Source organism: Grammomys surdaster, unplaced genomic scaffold (genome assembly GCF_004785775.1).
Source record: "Grammomys surdaster isolate TR1022 unplaced genomic scaffold, NIH_TR_1.0 189, whole genome shotgun sequence".
Lineage (NCBI taxonomy): Eukaryota > Metazoa > Chordata > Mammalia > Rodentia > Muridae > Grammomys > Grammomys surdaster.
In genome coordinates, this window is record NW_021604634.1 from 4486716 (window position 1) to 4508796 (window position 22081).

At 46.6% G+C, this 22081-nt stretch overlaps 1 protein-coding gene across 1 annotated transcript; it reads right to left on the reverse strand.

The window, feature by feature from the left end:
• Positions 1-3835: 3835 nt before the first annotated feature.
• On the reverse strand, positions 3836-20914 carry Cndp2 (carnosine dipeptidase 2). The gene is made up of 12 exons (XM_028768973.1): positions 20816-20914; positions 17330-17419; positions 16427-16570; positions 14646-14808; positions 13228-13316; positions 10778-10978; positions 8582-8666; positions 7461-7621; positions 6456-6620; positions 5559-5700; positions 5199-5346; positions 3836-4475 (listed from the first exon to the last, which is right to left on the reverse strand). The coding sequence occupies exons 2-12, from the start codon at positions 17387-17389 to the stop codon at positions 4406-4408; spliced, it is 1428 nt and encodes a 475-aa protein (XP_028624806.1). The 5' UTR covers positions 17390-17419; positions 20816-20914; the 3' UTR covers positions 3836-4405.
• Positions 20915-22081: the final 1167 nt, after the last annotated feature.

Genomic DNA, 22081 nt, shown 5'->3' on the forward strand with positions numbered 1-22081 from the left:
TATGTGTGTGTATGTGTGTGTGTATGTGTGTGTGTGTATGTGTGTGTATGTGTGTGTGTGTATGTGTGTGTGTATGTGTGTGTGTGTGTGTGTGTGTGTGAAGTAGAATAAGGTAGAGAAGAGTAATTATTAGATACTGACTTACTCACTTAATGACTGACTCGAGGCACTGTTTACTGCCTATTTGCCAACCGTGACTCCATTTACTACTAGGAACAGAAAAACCTGGAGAAAAACCTGTAACAGTGGGTTGTTGCCCTTAGCAACATGCTGAGTGTCACATCTGCACCTATGAACTTTTACCTGCCCTTCAGCTTGACCTTATATAGTTTTACAGTATAAAATGAGAGTGTAAACTGAACCTAGGGTTGAGCCCTTTTGGGAGCTGTCCTGGCTTTTATTAGTTAACGTTCTCTAGAGTCAAAGAACTTATGGAAAGTTCCTATACATTAAGGGGATTTATTGGAATGACTTACAGTCTGCAGTCCAACTAACCAAACAATGAGCAGTTATGAATGGGAAGTTGAAGACTTTAGTAGTAGCTCAATCCCACTAGGCTGGGTGTTCAGCTGATGTTCTGTATAAGCTGGAATCCTGAAGTAGGCTCCAATAGATGTGCTGGCAAGTAGGTACAAGCAGGTGAAGAAGCCTTCCTTCTTCCATTGTCCTTATGTACCTCCAACGGAACATATGGCCCAGATTAAAGGTATGTACCACCACACCAGGACCTAAGCTAGCTTTACTTGAAACTTGATCTGTCCCTGGCTGGCCTTGAACTCAGAGATATGCAGGCCTCTGTTTCTTGGGATTAAAGCTGTGTACCATCTTGCCTGGGCCTAAACTTTCATGGCCACTATGCCTCAAGATCCGGATCAAAAGTGTGTGCCATCCGTGTCAAGATTTGGATCAAAAGTCTGTGCCTTCTAGCCTCAAGATCTGGAGTACAGGTATGCCCCCCATTTCTGCATTGTAGTTCATTCCAGATATAGTTGAGAACGGGGACTAGCCATCACAGTCCACCAGTGACATCGCCTGTCTTCCACTCTTGTTGGTGTCAGGACACTTATTCCAGAAAGATTTCCATATCACTGTCTCAGTTGGGGTTTCTTTTTTCTTTTTACTTTTTTTTTCTTTTTTGTTTTTTTGATCAGTCGGGGTTTCTATTGCTGTGATAAAACATATGGCCAAGGGCAACTTGGGGACAAAACTTGTTCCATCTTATATTTAGTAACTCTGTTCATCACTGAAAGAAGTCAGGGCAAGAACTGAGCAAAGATCTTGGAGGAGTGTAACTCTTGGCTTGCTCAGCCTGTTTTCTTACATCATCCACAATCATCTACCCAAGGGTGGTACCGCCCACAATGGGCTGGGCTCTCTTGCATCAATCATTAATTAAGAAAATGCCCTACAGGCTTGCCGTCAGGCCAAGGTGGGGACATTTTCTCAATTGAGGGTCCTGCTTCCCAAATGATTCTAGCTTACATCAAGCTGATGAAAGAACTAAATAAGATACTTTATTTAAATAATTAAATAATAGGTCGGCTCTTACTGTGTAACCCTGACTGGTTTCAAACTCCCAAAGGTCCACCTGTCTACTCTCTTGACTGAGAAGTTTAAAGGTGTGCCACAGTACCCAGCTACTTTATTATATAGGTGTGTATGAATGTGTGTATGTGCACATGCATGTGCACATTTGTGAGTGGTTGTCTGTATAGGCCACAAGAGGGCGTTAGATCAGCTGGGGCTGGGTTACAGGCAATTGTGAGCTGCCTGATGTGGGTACTAGGAACTAGTCCTCTGGATGAGCAGCAAGTGCTCTTATCTGCTGACCCATTTCTCCTGCTTCATACTTAGAGATCTGTTCTCTGCCCCTCATGCAGTTGGGGGGTGGCCAAGTGAATACTCTCTGGAGAACTAAATGCAAACTAGTCCTGACTTGTGCCTGAGAAGTGAAGCCTTCCTGGCCTCCCCTCTCACTGCTTCCCACAGGCAGCTCCAGCAGGAAGTGGTCCATGAAATGAACCTGACAGAAGAGCTGGCACAGCAGAAGGATCCTAGGCCCCAGAAACAGAGCAGCCACCATAACAGCCCTGGTACACCAACTTTTACACAAGGACTAAAGCCTGAGCACTTCCAGTGTAGAGTCTTCCAAGACCGAGGCTGCAGCAGTCTGCTCTGTATCCTAACTAGCACCCAGCCATCTGTATCCTAACTGAGGCACAGCCATTGGAACCCTGAAAACTTATGGCATCACTTGGTTTGACCCAGATTCCAGAAAGTGACAAGGACAGAAACAGCTTGACTTTCTATAGGTCATGAAGAGCCTCCATATTCCATCAGGTCAGTAGTGTGGTAGATAAAACTGTCTCTTTTTCTAAATCACACAAAGTGGCAGTGTATTCCCCAGGGGATCAGGTTCCTGCTGTGGGGAAACAATGCACACCAGCTGAAAATATTCATAAGAGTGGAACCCTTTCTACCCACAGCAGTTTCCTCTGGAACATTGTTTCTCAGTGCTGGCCATTTCACTATTGCTGAGTAAAGCTTTTAACTCCTCACTAGACAACAATGTTCAACTCTATGGACCCTGAGAGACAGTTCAGTGTTTGAGTAACACAGGTGTGTAAGGTGATTGATAGTTGTTTTTTTTTTTTTTTTTTTTTTTTTTCCGAGACAGGGTTTCTCTGTGTAGCCTGGAACTCACTCTGTAGACCAGGCTGGCCTCGAACTCAGAAATCCGACTGCCTCTGCCTCTCAAGTGCTGGTATTAAAGTGTGCCACCACTGCCCAGCTGCAGATTGTTTTCTTGGTGCACACTTCTCTGAAAGGACTACTGGAGACAGGAACACAGTGTTAGGAAGGAGGCCAAATCAAATTCTTGATATCCTGGCTGAGTCCAGGAGGGGAGGACAAAGAGAATGTAGGACCCCAACCCTTGGAGATGATGTCATGATGCCCAAAATCTCTATGTAGGGAGTGAGGGGTTGGAAATTTAATTCACAGTTGGTAGTTTCAGAGTGTCTGATATTTTCTCACTGAGACTAAATCCTTGGAGCTGACACTCTCTTCTTAGGAAAACACATAAAGGATATGGGATGCTGACTTTGATCACCTGGTCCAGGTATCTGTTGGGGATTCACTGTAAAGTCACAGCTATTTTCCCCGGGAACCAAAGAAGATGTTTTCGGATATCTCACATTTAAGCATTTTAGTACACATTTCGGTGACCTCACCTACAGCAACTGAGGTCCGACAGTGGGGTTCCCCTCCTTGATTTACTTCTGCATTACTGAATGGGAATTCTTCCTAAGAACCCTCACCCCGCTCAGCACTCATTCACTTATTTGAATTAGTAGATATGGAGGTGGTTATTTCTTCTGCAGGTATAATTCAGAAGTGATTTTCTTTTTTTTACCATTTTGAGACAGGGTTTCACATTATTCTCCAGGCTGGCGTTGAACTCATGGCAATTCTTATGCCTCAGCTTCCTGATCCTCTACTGTCATAACATTCCTTTTCATTCACTCCTTGGGTTGCGTGCTTTCAGGCTGGCTTCTGCATCTCCGCCATTATCCTTCACCACAAGATGGCCCAAGCTTATCTTTGCTGTCTAAATCCCAGGGCCATCACTTTAAGAATTTGATGTGGAGGCAGAAGGGTGGACATATGTCTTGTGTTATGAGTTCTGGCCATCACCTTTCATTATGAGGTGACTGGTACCCAGATACTATACAATACGTATGTGTGTGTGTGTGTGTGTGTTCCACAAAGCAAGTCACACACCAATGAACAACTGCATGTGTATTCCCCCAGTCAGTCAGGCCACAGCAGTCCCTCCAGAGCCTCACTGTCACGTTTATTAGTCGTAGCTGCAACTGGACTGGTGCTTCCAGCAGGGACTGTTGGGACAAAATCTGAGGGACAGCAACAGGAGGAGACACCAAAGGTGGTCAGCTAGAGTCTTAAGATGGGATACAGAGCACAGTGAGGGGTCATCACGGTGCTGTCACAGCACGAGGAGCTACTGGATGCTCTCATTTCCTTCCTGAATATTCCCTGAGCCTCAGTCCATGATGGGCAATACCTCCCACAGACTTGGAGCCTTTGGACTCTGGCTACTTCCTGGAGGTGAAGTCACACTGACCACATCTGAGACACCCTCTCCCCCAATCATGGCCAGTCAGTTGTCTTCAATAAGCCTTGGGACTGAACATTTCCAACTGCCTGACACAGGTGACTCTACCCTCGTGACAGCTGAAGGCACTGTCTCCATTCTTGCCTGTCTGCCTGTGACCTGAGAAAGAGATAGGGAAAAGAAACTTCCACTTTCCCAAGAAAGCTGGAAGAGAGAGAGAGGGCAGATTGTTTCTGGGCAGGAACAGTACTCCGAAGAAAATGAGACTTCTCAGTTCTTCAGTTGAGACACCTCATACAGATACGCAGCCAGCATCTTGGTTCCTTCTATGTAGTTGAGCCTAAATAGAGAGACACAAGCAAACTAGCAAACAAAAAGTAAACAAAGAACCCAGCTATCAGCTGCTGACCTAGTAGTCAGTACCCAGGTGGATGGTAACCGTCCTCCTGATTTCTCTCTAGGGAGTCTGGATTGGCTTTATAATTCAGCCTGGTGGGTCTCAAGTAGAGGTTCAGTGTGATGCCTCCTTTCACCATCTCTCACTACAATAACCAGTTCAGGTCCTGGTCTAGGGCTTGGTCTCACCCAGTATCCTGGGAATGAATGGCCATTATTTCTGAAGAATAACTCTTTGACCCAGAGCCCAGTAACAAGGTTTCTGTCTCTGACTCCTCATACTGGGCCTCTGCTTCCTGTTTTCCTCTGCTGTACCTTCCTGCACTGCTTGCAGCCTGCTTGCCTGGGTTCCTCCACAGAGTAGATCAGAGGTTCTCTTCATCCTGCAGGCTAGAGGAACCCAGAGTATCTGCCTGTCAGAGGCAAAGGGGGCTTGGGCAGTTAGTGATGATAGTGTAATGTTTCAAAAAGAAGCGATAGGCTTCTGTGGGTGCCACATGAAGAGTGTGGTGAACAAAGAATAACAGATGAACCCTGTTTCCAAACTGCTACTACCAAGGCCTATGCCTGCCTCTCATTAGTTCTTACTAGCAAACCTCCATGGAGGAGTGATCCTAGACCTATCACCCGCGAGAGGATGCAACCCAACCTAGGGTCCCCGTGTCACCTGTTGAGCTTTTCATTCTGCGAGTGGGCACCGTCATCTGCTGACCCCACTGGCAACAGCATGACATTTTTGCCTGTGGCCTCCTGAAAGGTCAAAGTCACAGGAATACTGCCACCTTCCCTGGTCAAGTCAGGCTCAACACCAAACACTGGGGAAACAAAGAGAAATGATGAGTTTTGGGCTCTGGATGTCAGAGAGCCACCACTTAGCAACACTTACTCGAACAGACCTAGGCCCTGATCTCATCCCACACGCAGCCCTTCTCTGAGCTCTGCAGACACTGTCACGTGTACAACAGGCTACAACAGAATCCTTAGACACTCCTAGGGCCCTAGCATCAACCTCCAAATGTTAGCCAACCTGTTTTCAAGGCTCTTCTTCCTGCCTGGTAATGAGGATGGTTGAAGTCAGACACCCAGGGCTTCCCACCATGGCCCATGTACACCTTGAACTTGTTGGGGCTCTGCAGTTCAGCAAACTTTTTTGACAAGTAGCTTGAAACCTAAACCGTAAACAGAAGAGACGCATGGTGGTTCAGAGCTGGCATTTGACCCAATGGGAGGAGTCTACAGAGTATCTAGAGGCCATGGTAATGAGTTGGGCACAGTGGACCTACACAGCATCTAAGAGTCTAGACACCCTTGTGACAGACATACCACATTATGACAATATTTAAAGACTGAGTAAAAAACATACTATCTGACCTGACTTATTCAACAGACAGGATATTTGTAACCTAAAATGCCTATGTTGACACTTGGGATGGTGAATTCTCCCTGGCAAGCTGTTGACTAGGTTTAGGATCAACTAGGAAACACATTTCTGGGTGTCTAACTTCTAGGTAAGTTTGTTAAACTGTTGGAGGAGTGAAGACCCAGCCTGAATGTGGACAGCCTTGAGATAAAATCCACTTTCCTCTGGAGAAAAGGCATTGGGGTACTCTTCCCAGAAGCCTGAGGTCATTCACTGGGATTTTCAGCTAACATGTGGCCACACATGAGTATTTGCTTTACATCTTCGGGGTAAGGTCAGGCCATATTTCCCATTTCTCGGTAGTCTGAGATGCAATGTGTGCTCATCTGGCCTGTCTCTGACATGCTTCTATACTGTTTATTACAGCAAATGTCAAAGAAGAGACCTAGGAGGAGGCTCTGCCCAGGTGAATGTTCTTACTGTTTTAAGTTACAACACCGCTCAGCTGCCACGTGTACCCCAAACCCTTGCCCCCACTCACGCCTCCCTGCACCCCTCACATACTTGCTCGCTAACAACTTCCGGTATCATGTTTGGCACGAGCCTGATGGAGAACTTGCCGACCACTTTTCTGGGGATCACAGTCTTGGCCCCTGAACCAGAGAAGGCCCCTTCGATTCCATGGAGGGAGAGGGATGGGTATCTCCATCTGTGCATCAGGATGTCTTTCTGCAGAAGCCCAGGAAGAGATGGGATGTCTACACAGGGCGTATGAATGAGGGCATGGGGACCCCCACCCAGTAGGGCTGGTCAGAGCCTACCCAGTGTTCTGGGACTTCTATCACGTGCTCCAGTGGGCTGTGCAGCCTTAACAGCCTCAAGAGGAGATAGTGAGTGATGTGGGGGGTGGCATGCTGTGACCCTCCAGTCCCCAACAGGCTAAGATGTCTCTCTTCCTCTGCTTGCACTTGTCAGACTAAGCAGCAATTCTCACAGGACTCTCAGCAGGTCTGATTTCTACCCTTAGCCAGACCCTTCAGCCTTTGCCTAGCAGAGGGTGCAACTGTGTATACTTATTTATTCCCTTGACTCTGAAAAAGTTGAGAAACTCAAGAGCCCAGCCTGGCCTACTCCTCTCATGCCCTGTCTCTGGGGCCTACAGGAGGCTGGTGCAGGATTCTGTTAACGGCAGCTACACAGAGATGATAAACTGATATCCACCCTCCTGAGGCTAGAAAGAAAGCAAGATAAGTTTTCCTCTCCTAATAGTTAAGTAACAACAAGTAGCTTCTGCCTCTGCATCCGGCTGAATCTCTGGGCCTTGTGGGAACGTGTGGCCCATAAACCCAAACAAATCAAATGCCACCTGCGGCAGGGGACAGGATGCCCCTCTGCTCATTTCTCCCAGCCCTCAGCTAAGTCAGAAGTTGATCCTGATATCTGAAAACCCTAATAGCTCTCAACCACATCCTGCTTTTGATGACTCTTGAGCAGAGGCTCCCTAAGGATGAACCTCCGACACTGGAGCCCCGGTGGCCTGCACAGGGTAAGGGGCAGGGCAAGCAGCACCTTGCAGCTGTGCAGAAGGGTCCCAGCCCCCACGTCCTTGGCGAACTCTTCCATGTCGAAGTCAATGTGGTCATAGAGCTCACACTCCTCGTCCGTCACTGGAGCCACTGCGTCATTGATGCCGGGGATGAGGATTTTCCCCTTCTTGTCTATCAGGCAGCCTGAGGAGTGGCAGGGGGTGGAATGCTGAGCTGGGGCAGCGCATAAGCAGCCTTCTGAGCTGTCCTGACTCTAGGAACTCAGGCACCGAAGCACACATGCTTGCCAGGTGAACAGCAGGAGGCCAGGGGCATTTGGGTCCCTGATGCTAGTGAGTCAGTTAAGTACCCCCAAGGAGGTGAGCAGGATCACTCCTCACTCATTGTTAGAGAGACTGTGGAGCAGGTAGAGTGCTTAAGTTAGCTCCCAGCTGTACACCAAGGCATGGACCTGAAAACCCACACTAGCCAGCCAGCATTGCTTTATGGTGCACATTGCACAAGGAACAAGGTCCCCTAAACCTGACAGGGAACCTATGAGTGAGACAGAGTCTCTGACTACAGATGCAGTGTTACTTCACCTGTGGGAGCCTTCATCCTGGGACATGGTGAGAGAAAGGAAGGTACAAACTATATAGATGCAAGAGCTCCCGTTAGCTTTATGCTGATGGGATGCGGGAAGAGGCTGTAGCTCTTACTCTCTAGGGGCTGAGCAGCAGGGCGACTGAGTTATGGTCGGTTCAAACAGATCAGAGGAGATCAGAGGATTTTACATCTCCAAGAGATGTAAAATACCATGACCAGAAAAAGAGAAAGCAATGCAGGGGTCCTAAGGGACAGGCTGAGAGGGACCTAGGGGAATCCCGCTGGATACTGGAGGGAGGGCAGTTCTCTATACATGGTGATGAGGTACGGGATAGATGCAAGAGGAACAGGAAGTGGGCAGAGGCAGAAATGAAACACAGGGCTCTTTAAATAAAACAGTGCCCTGAGGAAGGAAAGTTAATTAGAAAAATGGCTGAGTAGGCTCATGAAGGATGCTGGAACACAGTAGGCTTGTACACAGATAGTTTAGAAAAAGTACCCTGCCCACTTCCCTAAGTGACAAAGTGCTGACCCAAAGAGCGCCAACCCTAAGCTCACCCATCAGTGAAATGAGATCCGTCATGGCCTCATGCACTGAGCCACCATACACCCCAGAATGGAGGTCTTTGTCACTGCATTCCACCTGGACAGAAACAAAGGTCACTTTATTTGGTGGCTTAGCGGGAGCTTATTTCAATTATATGACATTGCAAGACTGATAATTTTCCAGTCCAAATCTGCTCCCTCAAGCATCAAAGCAGGACATTTCCCAATTAGAACATCCAGACACCACATATTCCTGATGTGCAGACCACATGTGCACAGGGAATGCTGACTGCATGTACACAGGGAATGCTGGCTGCAGGTCACAGAAATGCTGGCTGTAAGTCACAGGAATGCTGGCCACAGAAGCATGGTGCAGAGTAGCCTTTCTAACATTGAAGAAGGGCAGAATTCTGTCTGGCATAGCCATACCCATTGGAAATGGTAAAAGTCATGAAGCCAGCACAGCTGTTTGACAAAGTTCCAGCAAAGCTGAGCCAAATGCTGTGATCTCTCATTCTGTCTCTCACTTTTAGAGTTTCGTCTCTGTGTGTTGCATTCTTGGAGACTTCCTGGATTATGATTCATTTTATATCTGAGTCTTTTTAGAGAAGACTTAAACTTACTATTCCTTCTGCTTTTAGGGAAATAACTTTATCTTGCTTTATTTGGAAGTCTTCCTTATACCACAGAGAACATGATAAGGAATTTCTAAATGAGACCAAGACTCCAGTAATCTTCTTGGGGTATCTGTCCCTAGGCAAACTCAAACAGTATAATTGGAGCAGGGTAAAAAGAGATAGTTAACAAACTCTGACTGCAGGAGAATTAGTAAAAGATTAAGGGTTCCTTTTACAATATGCTTGAGCTCTCTGAAAATGTAGTTTAAAGATAGGGTCATACAGGGTATGCCCCTGGGGGGAATAGAACTCAGTAAATAAGATAGATTGACTAAAATTACCTTTTCCTACATTATAGCATAGATGAGAAAAGAATATAAATAAAAGGAGTTAGGTGTGAGTATTTGCTACTCATAAAAACACTGGTTCAGATATTTTCTTTTCATCTGGAGTGCTTTAAAACTGCAAATACTGCCAGCCTAAAAGTAGGCAGTCATATAATAGTAAGTATGCTTGCTTTGATAGAGACATTCTTCAGATTCTTTGACTTGGGAGCTTTAGGGCAAATAATAAAAATAAAATCTGCTCTATTTGTATCTGAACTTGTAACCCTGGACATGTAATGAAAAATCAAATACAAATGCAGATATAGAATGCTATAAACTGTACTTCTTGGATAATCATTAGTCTGTCTTTGTTGTGTGTAATCTGTATAAATAAAGAGGCAACCTGATTGCTAGTCAGCCAGAGCTGCAAGATTCCCTGATCACCTCACCTGACTCCTCCCCCCTCCCCCCCACTGACTCCTCTCCTCTCAGGCCCCCTCTCAATGGCTGGGACTGACCCTGGTACCTGTCACTTCACAGAGACCCTGCATAAGCTTACTCAGAGGACAAGACCAAGCCTGGAGAATGACGCCATCAACGCAAGGATCTGGTTCAGACCCATTTGAGAACTGACTAGTCTTATAACCAGGCAAGACAGGTAACCAGTGTGTGCTTGCTTGGATCAGCATCTATAACAGGGAATGTGATGCTCCTCCCTCACAGTACAGCACTGGCATAGTTCTGTCCTATCAGGTGATAAAGATCTTAGCAGGACCCACCCATCATTCCATCCATCATCCCAATAGGAGATCTCCAACATCAGATGGCAGATCCACCCGCACTCCTTACTCATCTTCTGGTTGAGGGTCTCCATTCTCTCAAGATAACTCAGCAGTGGGATTAGGTCTTACTTGCTAAAGTGTGATCATTTTTAACTTTTACAGGAAGGTTCTTAAGGCTTATTTGTACATCTCAGAAAAACCAGCAGTCACTGTCATCTCATTTGCCCTGATACAAGATCAATATTACCAAGATAATACTGTCTTAATTTAAAACTGCCATGAGATTTGACTTCTGATCTCAGAAGTCCATGCCTCGGGTATTAGGATGGATTATGGAACACAAGAAGAAGTCCCAGGAAGCTCTGAGCTCCTCCTTCACGTATGATTAGCTTCTTGGTATTTGCCCGGGTCAGGGTATAGAAGAACAAAGAGGCTTAGGGGTTAGAGAGAAACAAGGTAAAGTTTGTGGGACTCAGCTCGTACCTCGATGAAGAAGTAACAAATGCCTCTGAGGCCGTACGTGATACACGGCTTATTCTTCCCCAGCCAGTAATTGTCCGAAATGCACACATAGTCCACGTCTTTGAAGAACTTGTCTTTCTGGGCAAAAATTAACTCATCCAGGCCTTCGGAGCCAGATTCTTCCATGCCTTCCAGGCAGAACCGCAGGTTGACAGGGATCTCCTGTGACAGGGCATGGTAAGACAGTCGGTTTCCTTACTTTTCTCACAGAAGTGACACATGGCAGATTGTTTAGAAATTTAGTTTTAAATATGAGATCTTCTCCCATTGGTCCCTGGGCATCCAGGGTCAGAAGGAAAAGCCCTATACCATGCCTAGGCAAGCCACTTTCAGAGTGAGTCAGTTAGAGTAGGGGAAGCTATGAGGCAGGGAGAAGGGTAACAAATATTGGCCTGGAGAGCGCTGATTGCTCTCCCAGAGGACCAGGGTTCCACGACCTGCACAAACATGGCTGCTCACAGCTGTCTGTAACTCAACCTCAGACCTCCACATGAATGCATACCCTGTGTAAACGCATGCGCACACACAGAACACTTGTAAATGTATAAGCACATGTGCACATCACACACACACACACACACACACACACACACACACACACAGACAGACACACACACACACATGTTTCCTAAATAACCACTGGGACTTCACTGTTGCTAAGGCTGAGACCTTTCCTGCACTCGGAAGGCATTCCATACTGCCAGCAACCCTCTGCTCACAGAAGACAAGCTGATCTGAGGTGGTGAAGGGAATCCCATCACAGTGCTGGAATCTGGGTCGAGTTCTCTGGAAAACGTTTCAAGAGTTCTTCTAGCTCCATAGGATGAAGCAGGGGGCTGGATACGAGCAGGCAACCAGCTAGTGACCACACACAGGACAGATCCGAGGGGTCTAAAGACACTTATGCCAACAGCAATATTCACTGAAGAGAGTTCTGATCTCTTCTTCTGTCCCAAGTGGAATTTTCCCTGGAACCTCCATATACAGAGCAACTACAAATGAAACTGCTCAGGCCTCTGCCCTGTGCACCCTCCCCGCCATGGCCTCCCAACACTGTGTGGAGCCCTGCAGTAGGCGAGACTGCCTGGTTTCTGTGTCCAGCTCTTGGGTCAGCTGTCACACAGGCCAAGTAGTTTTTTTTTTGTTGTTGTTGTTTTAAAAAACCTGATCTCTCCTGTGCAAATGTCTCCCAGACGAAAGCCTAAGCCCCTTTCCGGATCTAACGATCCAGACTTTGACAAAAATAATTATTCTTATTTTATCTTGCTGTGAAATAAAATCCATCTGCAAAAACTGCTCAGACAGCATGATCACATTCAGGTTGAAGGTAATAAAAAACCTGGGTAGGGAGTGGGGCTAAGAGGTGTGGGGACCAGGTTTCTAGAAATGCCTCTTTCCTCCTATTTTCTATATTTTACTACTTTTGAACATTGAGGAAAGAAACTCAAAACAATCTAATATTTATTTTTTAGGAGAATATAAATCACATAGAGAAAAGAATTTGCCCAATATCACAAAGTCAGTAACTTCCTGGCAAGGGACCATACTCATAGCTACAGTCAAAGGTTGAAAATCTGTGTTAGTTGGTAGCACAGGCCTGTAATCCCAGCACTTGAAGGTTGAGCAGGAGGATTGTCAGAGTTCAAGGTCAGCCTGAATTATATAACATGACTGTATCAAACAAACACACTTAAACTTCATATTTGGGAGCTGGGTGTGGTGGTACACACCTATAATCTCAGCACTGGGGAGACAGAGGCAGGTGGATCTCTGTGAGTCACAGGCCAGCCAGGGATGCAGGGTGAGACACTATCTCAAAATCAACCAGCCAACAAACAAACAATAAAAAGAATATCGCTGGGTAATGGTGGCGCACGCCTGCCTTTAATCCCAGCACTTGGGAGGCAGAGGCAGGTGGATTTCTGAGTTGGAGGCCAGCCTGGTCTACAGAGTGAGTTCCAGGACAGCCAGGGCTACACAGAGAAACCCTGTCTCGGAAAAAAAAAAAAAAAAAAAAAACCAACAAAATTAAATAAACAAAAAGCTCCCAAAACATCCATAATAAAATAAAATAAAATTCACATTTGGGGATAGAGATACAGCTCAATGGCAGAGCAGTTTCCCAGCATGCACTAGGACCTGGGTTTGATCTCAGCACAGAAAGAAAGGAGAAAAACTGAGACCACATTCTAAGTGTTGGCAAGAGCCTTGCTGAGTGTTGATCACTTGACCTTTGACCATCTGTAAGACAATTAACTGTTTAATGATTTCTAGAGCTGGAAACAGCTGTAATCTTCGATCTGTGTCCCCTGCGCTGACTGAGGTGGGGGCTTGCTTTCTCCTCTCTGGTGATCTTTACACTACTACTCACATGACCTGAAGGGCGGACAGAATCTGATATGGAGATGTACCTGGCCAGTCTTCTGATAGGCTTCCAGGGCGTTCATCCATCCGGCCACTGGCCCCTTATCATCTGTGGAGCCTCTCCCATACAATTTGCCTGGAACAGCAATCAGCAGATTCAGTTAGAGACAACAAATAGAAAGATCTTTTCTCAAGTGCTCATCTGATAGTGCCCAGGCACGGACACACACAGCTATCTTGCGCAACAAAGCTTTAACTTTAAAAGCGCGAATCTCCATCCAACCCTATGCTAAAATTCAGAGAGAATTTCTTGAAATCCAAAAAGCAGTCATGTGGGTCCCTTTTGTTGTCTTTCCCTTTTGTAGCAATGTCTAGGACCAGGATTCACAGAGAATCAGGGCTGAGATTCACCATGCAATTGCAGGAAGTTCATTCCACAGGATAGCCCCTACAGGTAGCTACATACCTTTAAGACCTGTGTTCCCTCCCCAGCTATCAGCAAGCATGTGCAAGCACATGCTATCACTATAGAAGCAGTATAAACTATACTTCCATCCCAATTTGGACAGCTAATCTGAATCTTCTGGGAGGATGGCATTAGGCTCAAAGAAGCATGGCCGGCTCATCTGGGAGCAGTATGGGGTATCGTCGGCATGGGCAACACAGAGGCTGGGAAGAGACTAGGGATGGCCCAAGGCAGGAACCGGACAACCTTGTTTCTGGTGTAGGTGGTGGGAAGATGATGCTATTCAAGAATACATGAGAGAAGGCCCTAGGAAGAAAGAAGAAGATTCCCAGTCCAGACAGCTTGAGTCATGTGGCCATAAACGACCATACAGACATGTGGGTCTGAGACTAGGGAGGAATTAAGTGCCTGTGGAACCAACAGCAACGGGACATACACAGTTCTGTGAGGAGGGCCAGCGTATGGGATGAGGTTTCATAAAGAACATGTTAAATAAAAATAACTATTCATACTTTACAACCATGTAATAGTCCACACAGAGTCAGGACACATGTAAAGACAGACTCTGCACCCAGTTAGGGGGCGGGAACTCAGCCCTGAGGGGCAAGGCTCAAAGCAATAAGGTGCTATATCTCAGGGACAACCGAGACCAGAAGCTGAGCATGCGCAGGAGGGAATGAGGAGAGGCAGGCCTTCAGGAGCTACGCAGCCTCAAGTCACAATGAGTATCCTGGACAAGGAGTTCTGACTGAAGGGAAGCTGGCAAGCTCCCACCACGGACTTGTTATGAGTAAAGAAATCTTTTCTGAGTTTTCAATTACTGAGGCACAAATGAGAAACTTCCGGAACCCAATTTCTAGATTTTGTTTTTATAAAACAAATGTGTACTAGAAAGAGAAAGACCCAGGAGAATATTAGTGATTTTCCAAATGTAACATCTGCCAAAAATATCTGATTTGGAAAGTAAACCCTTGGGTGGGCAAGCCCTGGTGCCCTCACCTTCTCGCTCCACTAAGGTGAAGGGCTCGCTGTCCCACCCGTCCTCCAGGGCCGCAGGCTGCACGTCCAAGTGCCCGTAAATGCATACCGTTTTCTTCTGAGGATCGCTGCCCAGCTTGCCCAGCAGAATAGGAGGAAGGGGTATCTCTGAGCCATCTGGGAGCTGAGCAGGAGGGAGCAATGGAGGGCAGTCTAGTTAGTAAACTGGGAATGTCTCACAGCTGTTCTGAAACCTAGCTGGGATGGTCCTGTCTGTTGTAGGGTTTAAGATTATATCTTTTAATAGTCCTTAACAAGAATTCACTTTCCTGAAATCCAATCAGCATTAACTAAATCACATCTACAACTAGTCTGATAAACTGCTTTAAGGTTGCAAAAAAAAAAAAAAATCAATATACGTAATGGAACCCTGTGTAGCCTGGATCTGAGATACGAAGTAACTCATTTTTGAAGTAATGGCTAAAACAACTACAATCTGCAATTGAAAGTTACCTTTTGAAATTCTGAATGTAGACAACTAAGATGAACAGAGTGGACCATCAGCCAGGACATTAATGGAACTCAGGGCTGGGAGATGGCTCCAGTTAAGAGAGCTTTCTGCTCTCCCAGAGAATCTGAGCTCAGGTCTCAGAACCCATGTGAGGTATTACAACCACCTGTACCTCAACATCAGGGAATCTGATGACCTCTCCCAGCCTTTTGGGGGGCATGTTGCCCCCCCACCCCCACCCCCCCCACACACACAAAGAAAGAAAGAGAAGCCACATTGTCTGGTAAATGAATGATGGCAGTGGGGACTCTTGGGCTTTCCCCCAAAGGACTTGCCAGCCAGCCAGGACACTTCTGCAGAATTCTGAGTCTAGAGGAGGATTCAGGGACACAAAGACAAATCAGTCTGAGGTCTTCTCCTTCCTTTACAGATCAATGGTTACCACTTGTGACCCTAACTATGGCCCAAGCTGGCTGTACCCCTGCCCTGCAGCCCTTGTGCCTATGCTGGCTCCTACAGTTTATCAGAAAAGCCTCGTGGTGAGAGCAAACTGCCACAAGGAGTTTGCAGGGGACAAGGTCAGCATGTGAACATGCATATTTTTTATGTTTTTGTTTTCAAGTATGTTTTCCCATTCATTGAAAATAGTTTTTTTCCCGTACAATATATCCTCTCTACTCCTCCCAGTTCCTTCTCTCCTTCCCTGCCATCCAGATCTTTCTGTTTCTCTTGAAAAGAACAGGATTTTAAGAGAACAACAAAACCTAACTAATCAAATATAATAAGGTAAAAACAGAATTCACCACACTGAAGGACCAGGCCAGCCAAGAGAAGGAAAAGAGCCCAAGAGCAGGCACAAGAATCAAAGGCCCACTTGTTCTCACACTCAGGCATCCCATAAAAGCACTAAACTGAAAGAAATACTGCATACACAGAGGACCCAGTGCAAGAAGCCCATCTTTATAAAGTGACTCAGATAATGTGTAACTTCCACATGTGAAGGCTTTCATTTCTGGGAAGTTATTTCAGCTCTTAAGAATGACAGTCATTTTAGCGTCCTCTCGAGCCTCTGGTCTCCAGTTCTCCTTCTCAGAATAAAACGTGCTGAATAATCAAAAAAACCCCTTTACTCACCCACAGCGAGACATGTGGGTGAGTTAGCTGGGTGTACACAAGAGCCAGTACAAGCTTGCTTTGAAGAAGAGTTGAATGTCTTCAGCCAAAGGTTGTCCTTGCAGCCTCTTCCCACCCTCCGGGAAGAACTGCCCGCTAAGGTTCTGTGGGCTCCTACCTTCTGCTTCCCAATATCCACCAGCTCCACAGAGCCTCCCAGCCTCTGGACATCGGCAGCGGCCACCTCCATCATCCTTCTGATCTCTCCTCTCTTCTCCGGCCATGCTGACACGCTCTGGATGGCCACCCATTCTGCAAGTTTCTGTTTGTAGAGAGCAGGTGGAAAGGTCGTGGAGATGCTGTTTTTTAAGGGCAGGCAGGAGTGGGCACACCAATGGACCTCTAGCTACAGCTACTCCACTTTATGTTTAGAGCAGACCTAGCTTACCTGCTCCATATTTGGATTAAACAACAACAAACCTGTGCTGTCCTGCCCCCAAAACTCAGCAGGAAAAAAAAAGCCAGAATGTATATTTTTAACCACTAAACATATGACTGGTTATAAACCATTCAATAAATTTATATGTGTAATCAACAAAATTGCAACAGAAAGAAAATGAATTGCATCGTCACAATCCAAGTTACTTCACTAGTCTCTCTGATGGCAGCCACATTTTCTAAGGTGTAAGTTTTAGAGTCAAACATTTTGGTCTAAAATGGTTCTTCCAAAAGTAAACTGAAGTCATGATTCTATCAGATAAAAACCAAGCAACAGATTAAAATATAACATCATAGAATCATTCAGAACATGCAGGATTCAAACTGTTTTTCTTTTTTTTTTAAACCTATGACTATCACAAGAAACCATAGATGAGATTAGGGAAAACTAATGGGCTTTATTTGTAGAGGCGGATAATTTAACTCTGTCAAATGACAAAAGCATAGCTTTCACCATCATGAGGTGAAGAAACATGAAATTTAAATACTTGATCAAAATGGCACAACTCATATTAGCTTCTTGAAAAGCTTTCTGACAAGATTAAAGCAGGTTTCACCACTCACTCAGAAGACAGACTCTCACCTTGACATAGCGGTCCTGGTTTTCATCGATATACTGGAAGACAGCTTTGAGGGCTGACATCTTTCAGGCAGACTTCAGATCTGAGAAACTCTGAGCAGAGAGAGCAATGGATCAGATCTGCTTGCAGCTGAGACTGAAGGGCAGTGGTCAGAGGCACTATGTGAGGATTGAGAAGCACTCCACCCTGTCAGCATAGCATTGCGACACTTGTCACAGGACTTCCCAGGAAGTGACTGCACTTCAGGGCCAGGAGCTTGGGAGCCAATCAGAGGCTTAGATTGATCCTCCCTTCCTGCTCCAAAGGAAAGCTCCATTAAAACTTGTGTCCAAAGAGAAGCGCCCCAGTGGCAGACAATCTGAAGAAAACTAAAAGTGGCTACTTTGCAATTACATGGATTTACTGTGCACTTTATTTTTTGAGAGAAAGCACATTATATATCCCTGGCTGCCCTGGAACTTTCTGTGTTGAACAGGCTAGTCTCACACAGAAATCCATCTGCTTTCTGAGTGCCAGGATTAAAGGTGTGTGCCACCATGCCTAGCTGGCACTTTTAAAAAGGTTATACTTTTTTTTTTCTTTTTTTTTTTTTTTTTGAGACTGAATCTCTTGCCTCTACATTCTGAAGGTAGGAATTACAGACCCAAACCACCAAGTCAGGTTTATGTGGTGATGAGGATCAAATCCAGGTTTTCTTGCCTGCTAGGCAGGCACCCTACCAAGGGAGCTATGGATGCAATTTTATACTCTTAAAGCACAGGGTGAACTATTAACCTACAGAGGAAGTTATCATTTCAAAGATCTCTATAAAAATGCTGCAGGCTGGGCGTGACAGCACACACCTTTAAACCCAGCACTGGGGAGGTAGAGGCAGGTGGATCTCTGAAAGTATGAGGCCAGCCTGTTCTATACATAGTAAATTCCAGGCCAGCCAATGACAACCAGTCTCAAAAAGCAAGCAAACAAACAAACAACAGTTCTGCCCCCTGCCCCACCCCTCACACCACCAATCTTCTGCCTCTTCAACTGCAAACCCACAACCTGCTGGAGGATCAGAAAGATGAACTCAGCTGAGGACAACTGACGACCACAGACTGCACTCAACCTCCTTAAGGGCCAAGCATGAGAAAGCTCCGTCTCTCAGGAGGGTGACTACAGGGAGCAGTTGTGTACTTTTTTAGAAAGCTATAAGGGATGTCCGATGTTTTCACCACAAAGAAACGGCCAAGGTCTGAGGAGCTGTGAGCCTCAAGTCGCCACAGATATACTCAGCGGTTGCGTTTTCTGGCCAGTTTTTTTTTTCCTTTTAAAAATAAAACAAAATGTAGCCTAGCCTGTCCTTGAACTATCTTCCTGCTTCTACCTCCACATGATAGAATTACAAGCAGGCACCCCAGTTCATGTGGTACTGGAGATGGAACCCAGAGATTTGGGAATGCTTGACAAACTACTGACCGAGCCACAATGCCAGCCTTCTGGGTACAGGTTTCAGCATCTACTTTTCATACCAGAGACCCTGGAACTCCTGCATTCTAAAGAGGCAGGAGGAAGTAACTTGTGGAACTGATTTTTCTTGTTTTGTTTTTTATTTTATTTAAAGATTTGTCTTACACATGAGTGCTCTATCTGCATGTACACTTGCACACCAGGAGAGGGCATCAGATTATATTATGAACCACCATGTGGTTGCTGGGAATTGAACTCAGGACCTCTGGAAGAACACACAACGTTCTTAACCTCTGAGCCATCTCTCTAGCCCCAGAACTGCTTTTAAAATAGGAATCAATGTGAACTACAAATGACTCAGGCACTGGGATTTGCGCTTGGAGTTTTCTCTTTTTTCAAGTGTCAAGATGTGAACTTAACCCAGCATAGGTGAAACGAAGCACAGGTATGCTGAGAAAGTTCATCCCGGCAGTGACAACCAAGTGACATGATATCACTGCTGCATGGTCTCAAGTGGGCACTACAGAAATGCCTGCACACCACACTTAGTAAAGAGCGCTGTTTCCTGGTCCAGGATCCCAGGGCAGTATGAACAGCGTTGATTCACTGTGACAGGAAGTGAGGCACTCATTCAGCACACTGAAATTCTCCAGCTGAGCAATGTGAAATCCCAGAGCACTTCAAATAGAAAATGTGTTTGCCACTAGGGTGGGAGATTAATCTTCTCCTCCTTTTTAAAACCTAGCACAATGGAAGAAAAATTTCTAGACTCATGGTACCTCACACAGCCTCACCTGAAAGGGCCTCTGGGAGACCCCAGATGTTGCCCAGGTATTTATCAGTGTTAGGTTCCACTGTCTGTCACCAACTGTGTACACGGAAGGTATTTGTTTTCATGATGAACCCTTACTCTGCAGGACCATCTGTTACACTGGGAGCTTTTGACTCCGGGCTCCTGGTCCTCACACAAATCCCTATCACCCTATCACCGTGGCGCAGTTAAACTAACTTCGTTGCTAAGGTTGTTACGCAAAGATGTCATGATCTGAGGTACACCTTTCAATGAGGGTAGTAAACAGAGAGGTTTCAACTACCCTGCAGACAAGCCCTCGCTCTAAACTGCAAGACACAGCAAGTTGGCCAGCTTCCACATTCCCTCCAACACGGTTCTGGTAACTCCTGCTTCACTTCGGCCAACAGCAAGGTCTTCAGTTAAAATCATTTATTAAGGTAAAAAGCAGTGCTGGTGGGTTGACAGAAGCAAACTTCCTGCCAAATACGCCAGCAGCCTCACTATCTGTAAGTCATGAGTCCTTCTGGAGGAGCATCAACAAGGTCCCCAAGATAGGGTCTTTGCTCCACTCCGTTACACGTAGTTCGTGATAATAAGACTCTCTGGAGAAGATTGGCGGTCCCAGGGTTTCAAGGGTTAGTAGAATATATCAAACATCTACTCCACTTTACAAATGAGTAAACTGAAACTAGTAAATGAATGAGCGACCTGATCGCACCAGCAAGCTGGCAATGGGAGGCCTCTCTCCTGCAGATCCATCCTAGAGGCAAGGTCCAGCTGGACCCTGCTCAGGGCCTTTGCACCCAAGGCGAGCCAGGCAGCATTCTCCAAGTGTAGGCGTGAGAACTGCCCAACCTTTGCTCCCTGCAACCCTCCAGCCCCAAGTCGCCACGCAGGCTGGCCGGGATAGACAGCTCATCGGCGCCGCAGGGAGAACTGGGTCGGCCGGGTGACCTCGCACTTCTGGATGTTGGCCGATCCGAACCGACCTCTGTGGCGGAAGAGGCCTGGGCCCCGGGCTAAGATCACCGGAATCGCGGGCCCGCGCCGGGGCCTGGGGTGACTCAGGCCTGGATTGACTGCATTAGTGATCGGGGACCTCCCGGGTTGCGCCGCTTCCACCTGGATGCCCCGGCGCCCCGCACTTCCAAGCAGACCAGGGCGACTCAGGCACGCCGGGCCCTGCACCTATCCCTCCCCGGTTCCCAGCACCATTCCTGGAAGAAAGGCCCAGAGACCACCCGCTTACCGCGCCGGTTCCGCACCACGTGTCCCTGCACTCTCTACCAGCCAATGTCCGGAGGCCTGAGGCTAGCCCCGCCCCAGACGCCCCGCCCTGACGACGCTCCCCTCCCCAATAGCCAATGCCAGGTCTTCCAGGGATAGCTCTGCTCCTTAGGGCCCCGCCCTCTTACCGTAAGACTGGTGTGGCGCTCTGACTCTGCCCTAGGCCGTAGCCACGCCCCTCCTCAACTGGAGCATCCTTTCAGGACCCGCACTATACAAAGCGCAGGGCCTATTGCTTCAAAGTGGGTTTCTAGAAGTCTCCTTTTGTGCAGCGCTGAAATCCAAACTGAGGTGTTCACCCTCAGTTTCCCGAGGATCCCACGTTACTCTCCAGCGGGACCTGGGTTTCCCATCGCTCTCCTGTTTCAGCAGAAACCGGGGCTGCACACCCTCCACTGAGACACATTTGATTACAAAGCAGAGAACTTGCTGCCGCCCTCTAGTCTCAATCTCCCAAGTGCTGGGATTATCAATTTGTGGCATCGTGCTAGCCTCCTCCCACATTTTTAATTAAAAAATATTTTTATATGTATGAGTGTTTTGCCTGCATGTATATATGTGCACCGCTTGTGTGCCTGGTGCCAGAACAAAAGAGGGAGTGAGGTTTCCCTGAACTCAAATTACAGGAGGTCGTGAGCTGTCATGTCAGTGCTGGGAATCTAAACCAGGACCTCTGCAAGAGCAACAAGCGCTCTCAACCTCCGAGCCATCCCTCCAGGCCTCCTACATTTTTAAAGCTCTGGGATTTTTCCTTCATAGTTGCAAGGAATGCAGTTTACCGCCCCTTCCACCTGGATGCCCTGGATCCCCGCACTTCCAAGCAGACCAGAGTGACTCAGGAACCACCGCCAGGCCCTCCACCTATCCCGCCCCGTTTCTTCTCTCTCTCTCTCTCTCTCTCTCTCTCTCTCTCTCTCTCTCTCTCTCTCTCTCTCTCTCTTTCTTTCTTTCTTTTTCTTTTTTTGGTTTTTGGAGACAGGGCCTGCCCCCGTTTCATATACTGCAATCTGCCCCCCAAGTGCTGGGATCAAAGGCGTGTGCCATCACCGCCCGGCCTACTGCAAATATTCTAAAATAAAATGACTGTTTCCTCCTTAAATTTTGCATGAGCTTTCTCTCCAACATTTCTTACAGAATTTTACCAAATGTAATGTTTTATATTGATAGTCTTTTACCTTATGACTCTGCAATACTTTTCTACACTTATGTGTGTGTGTGTGTATGTAAT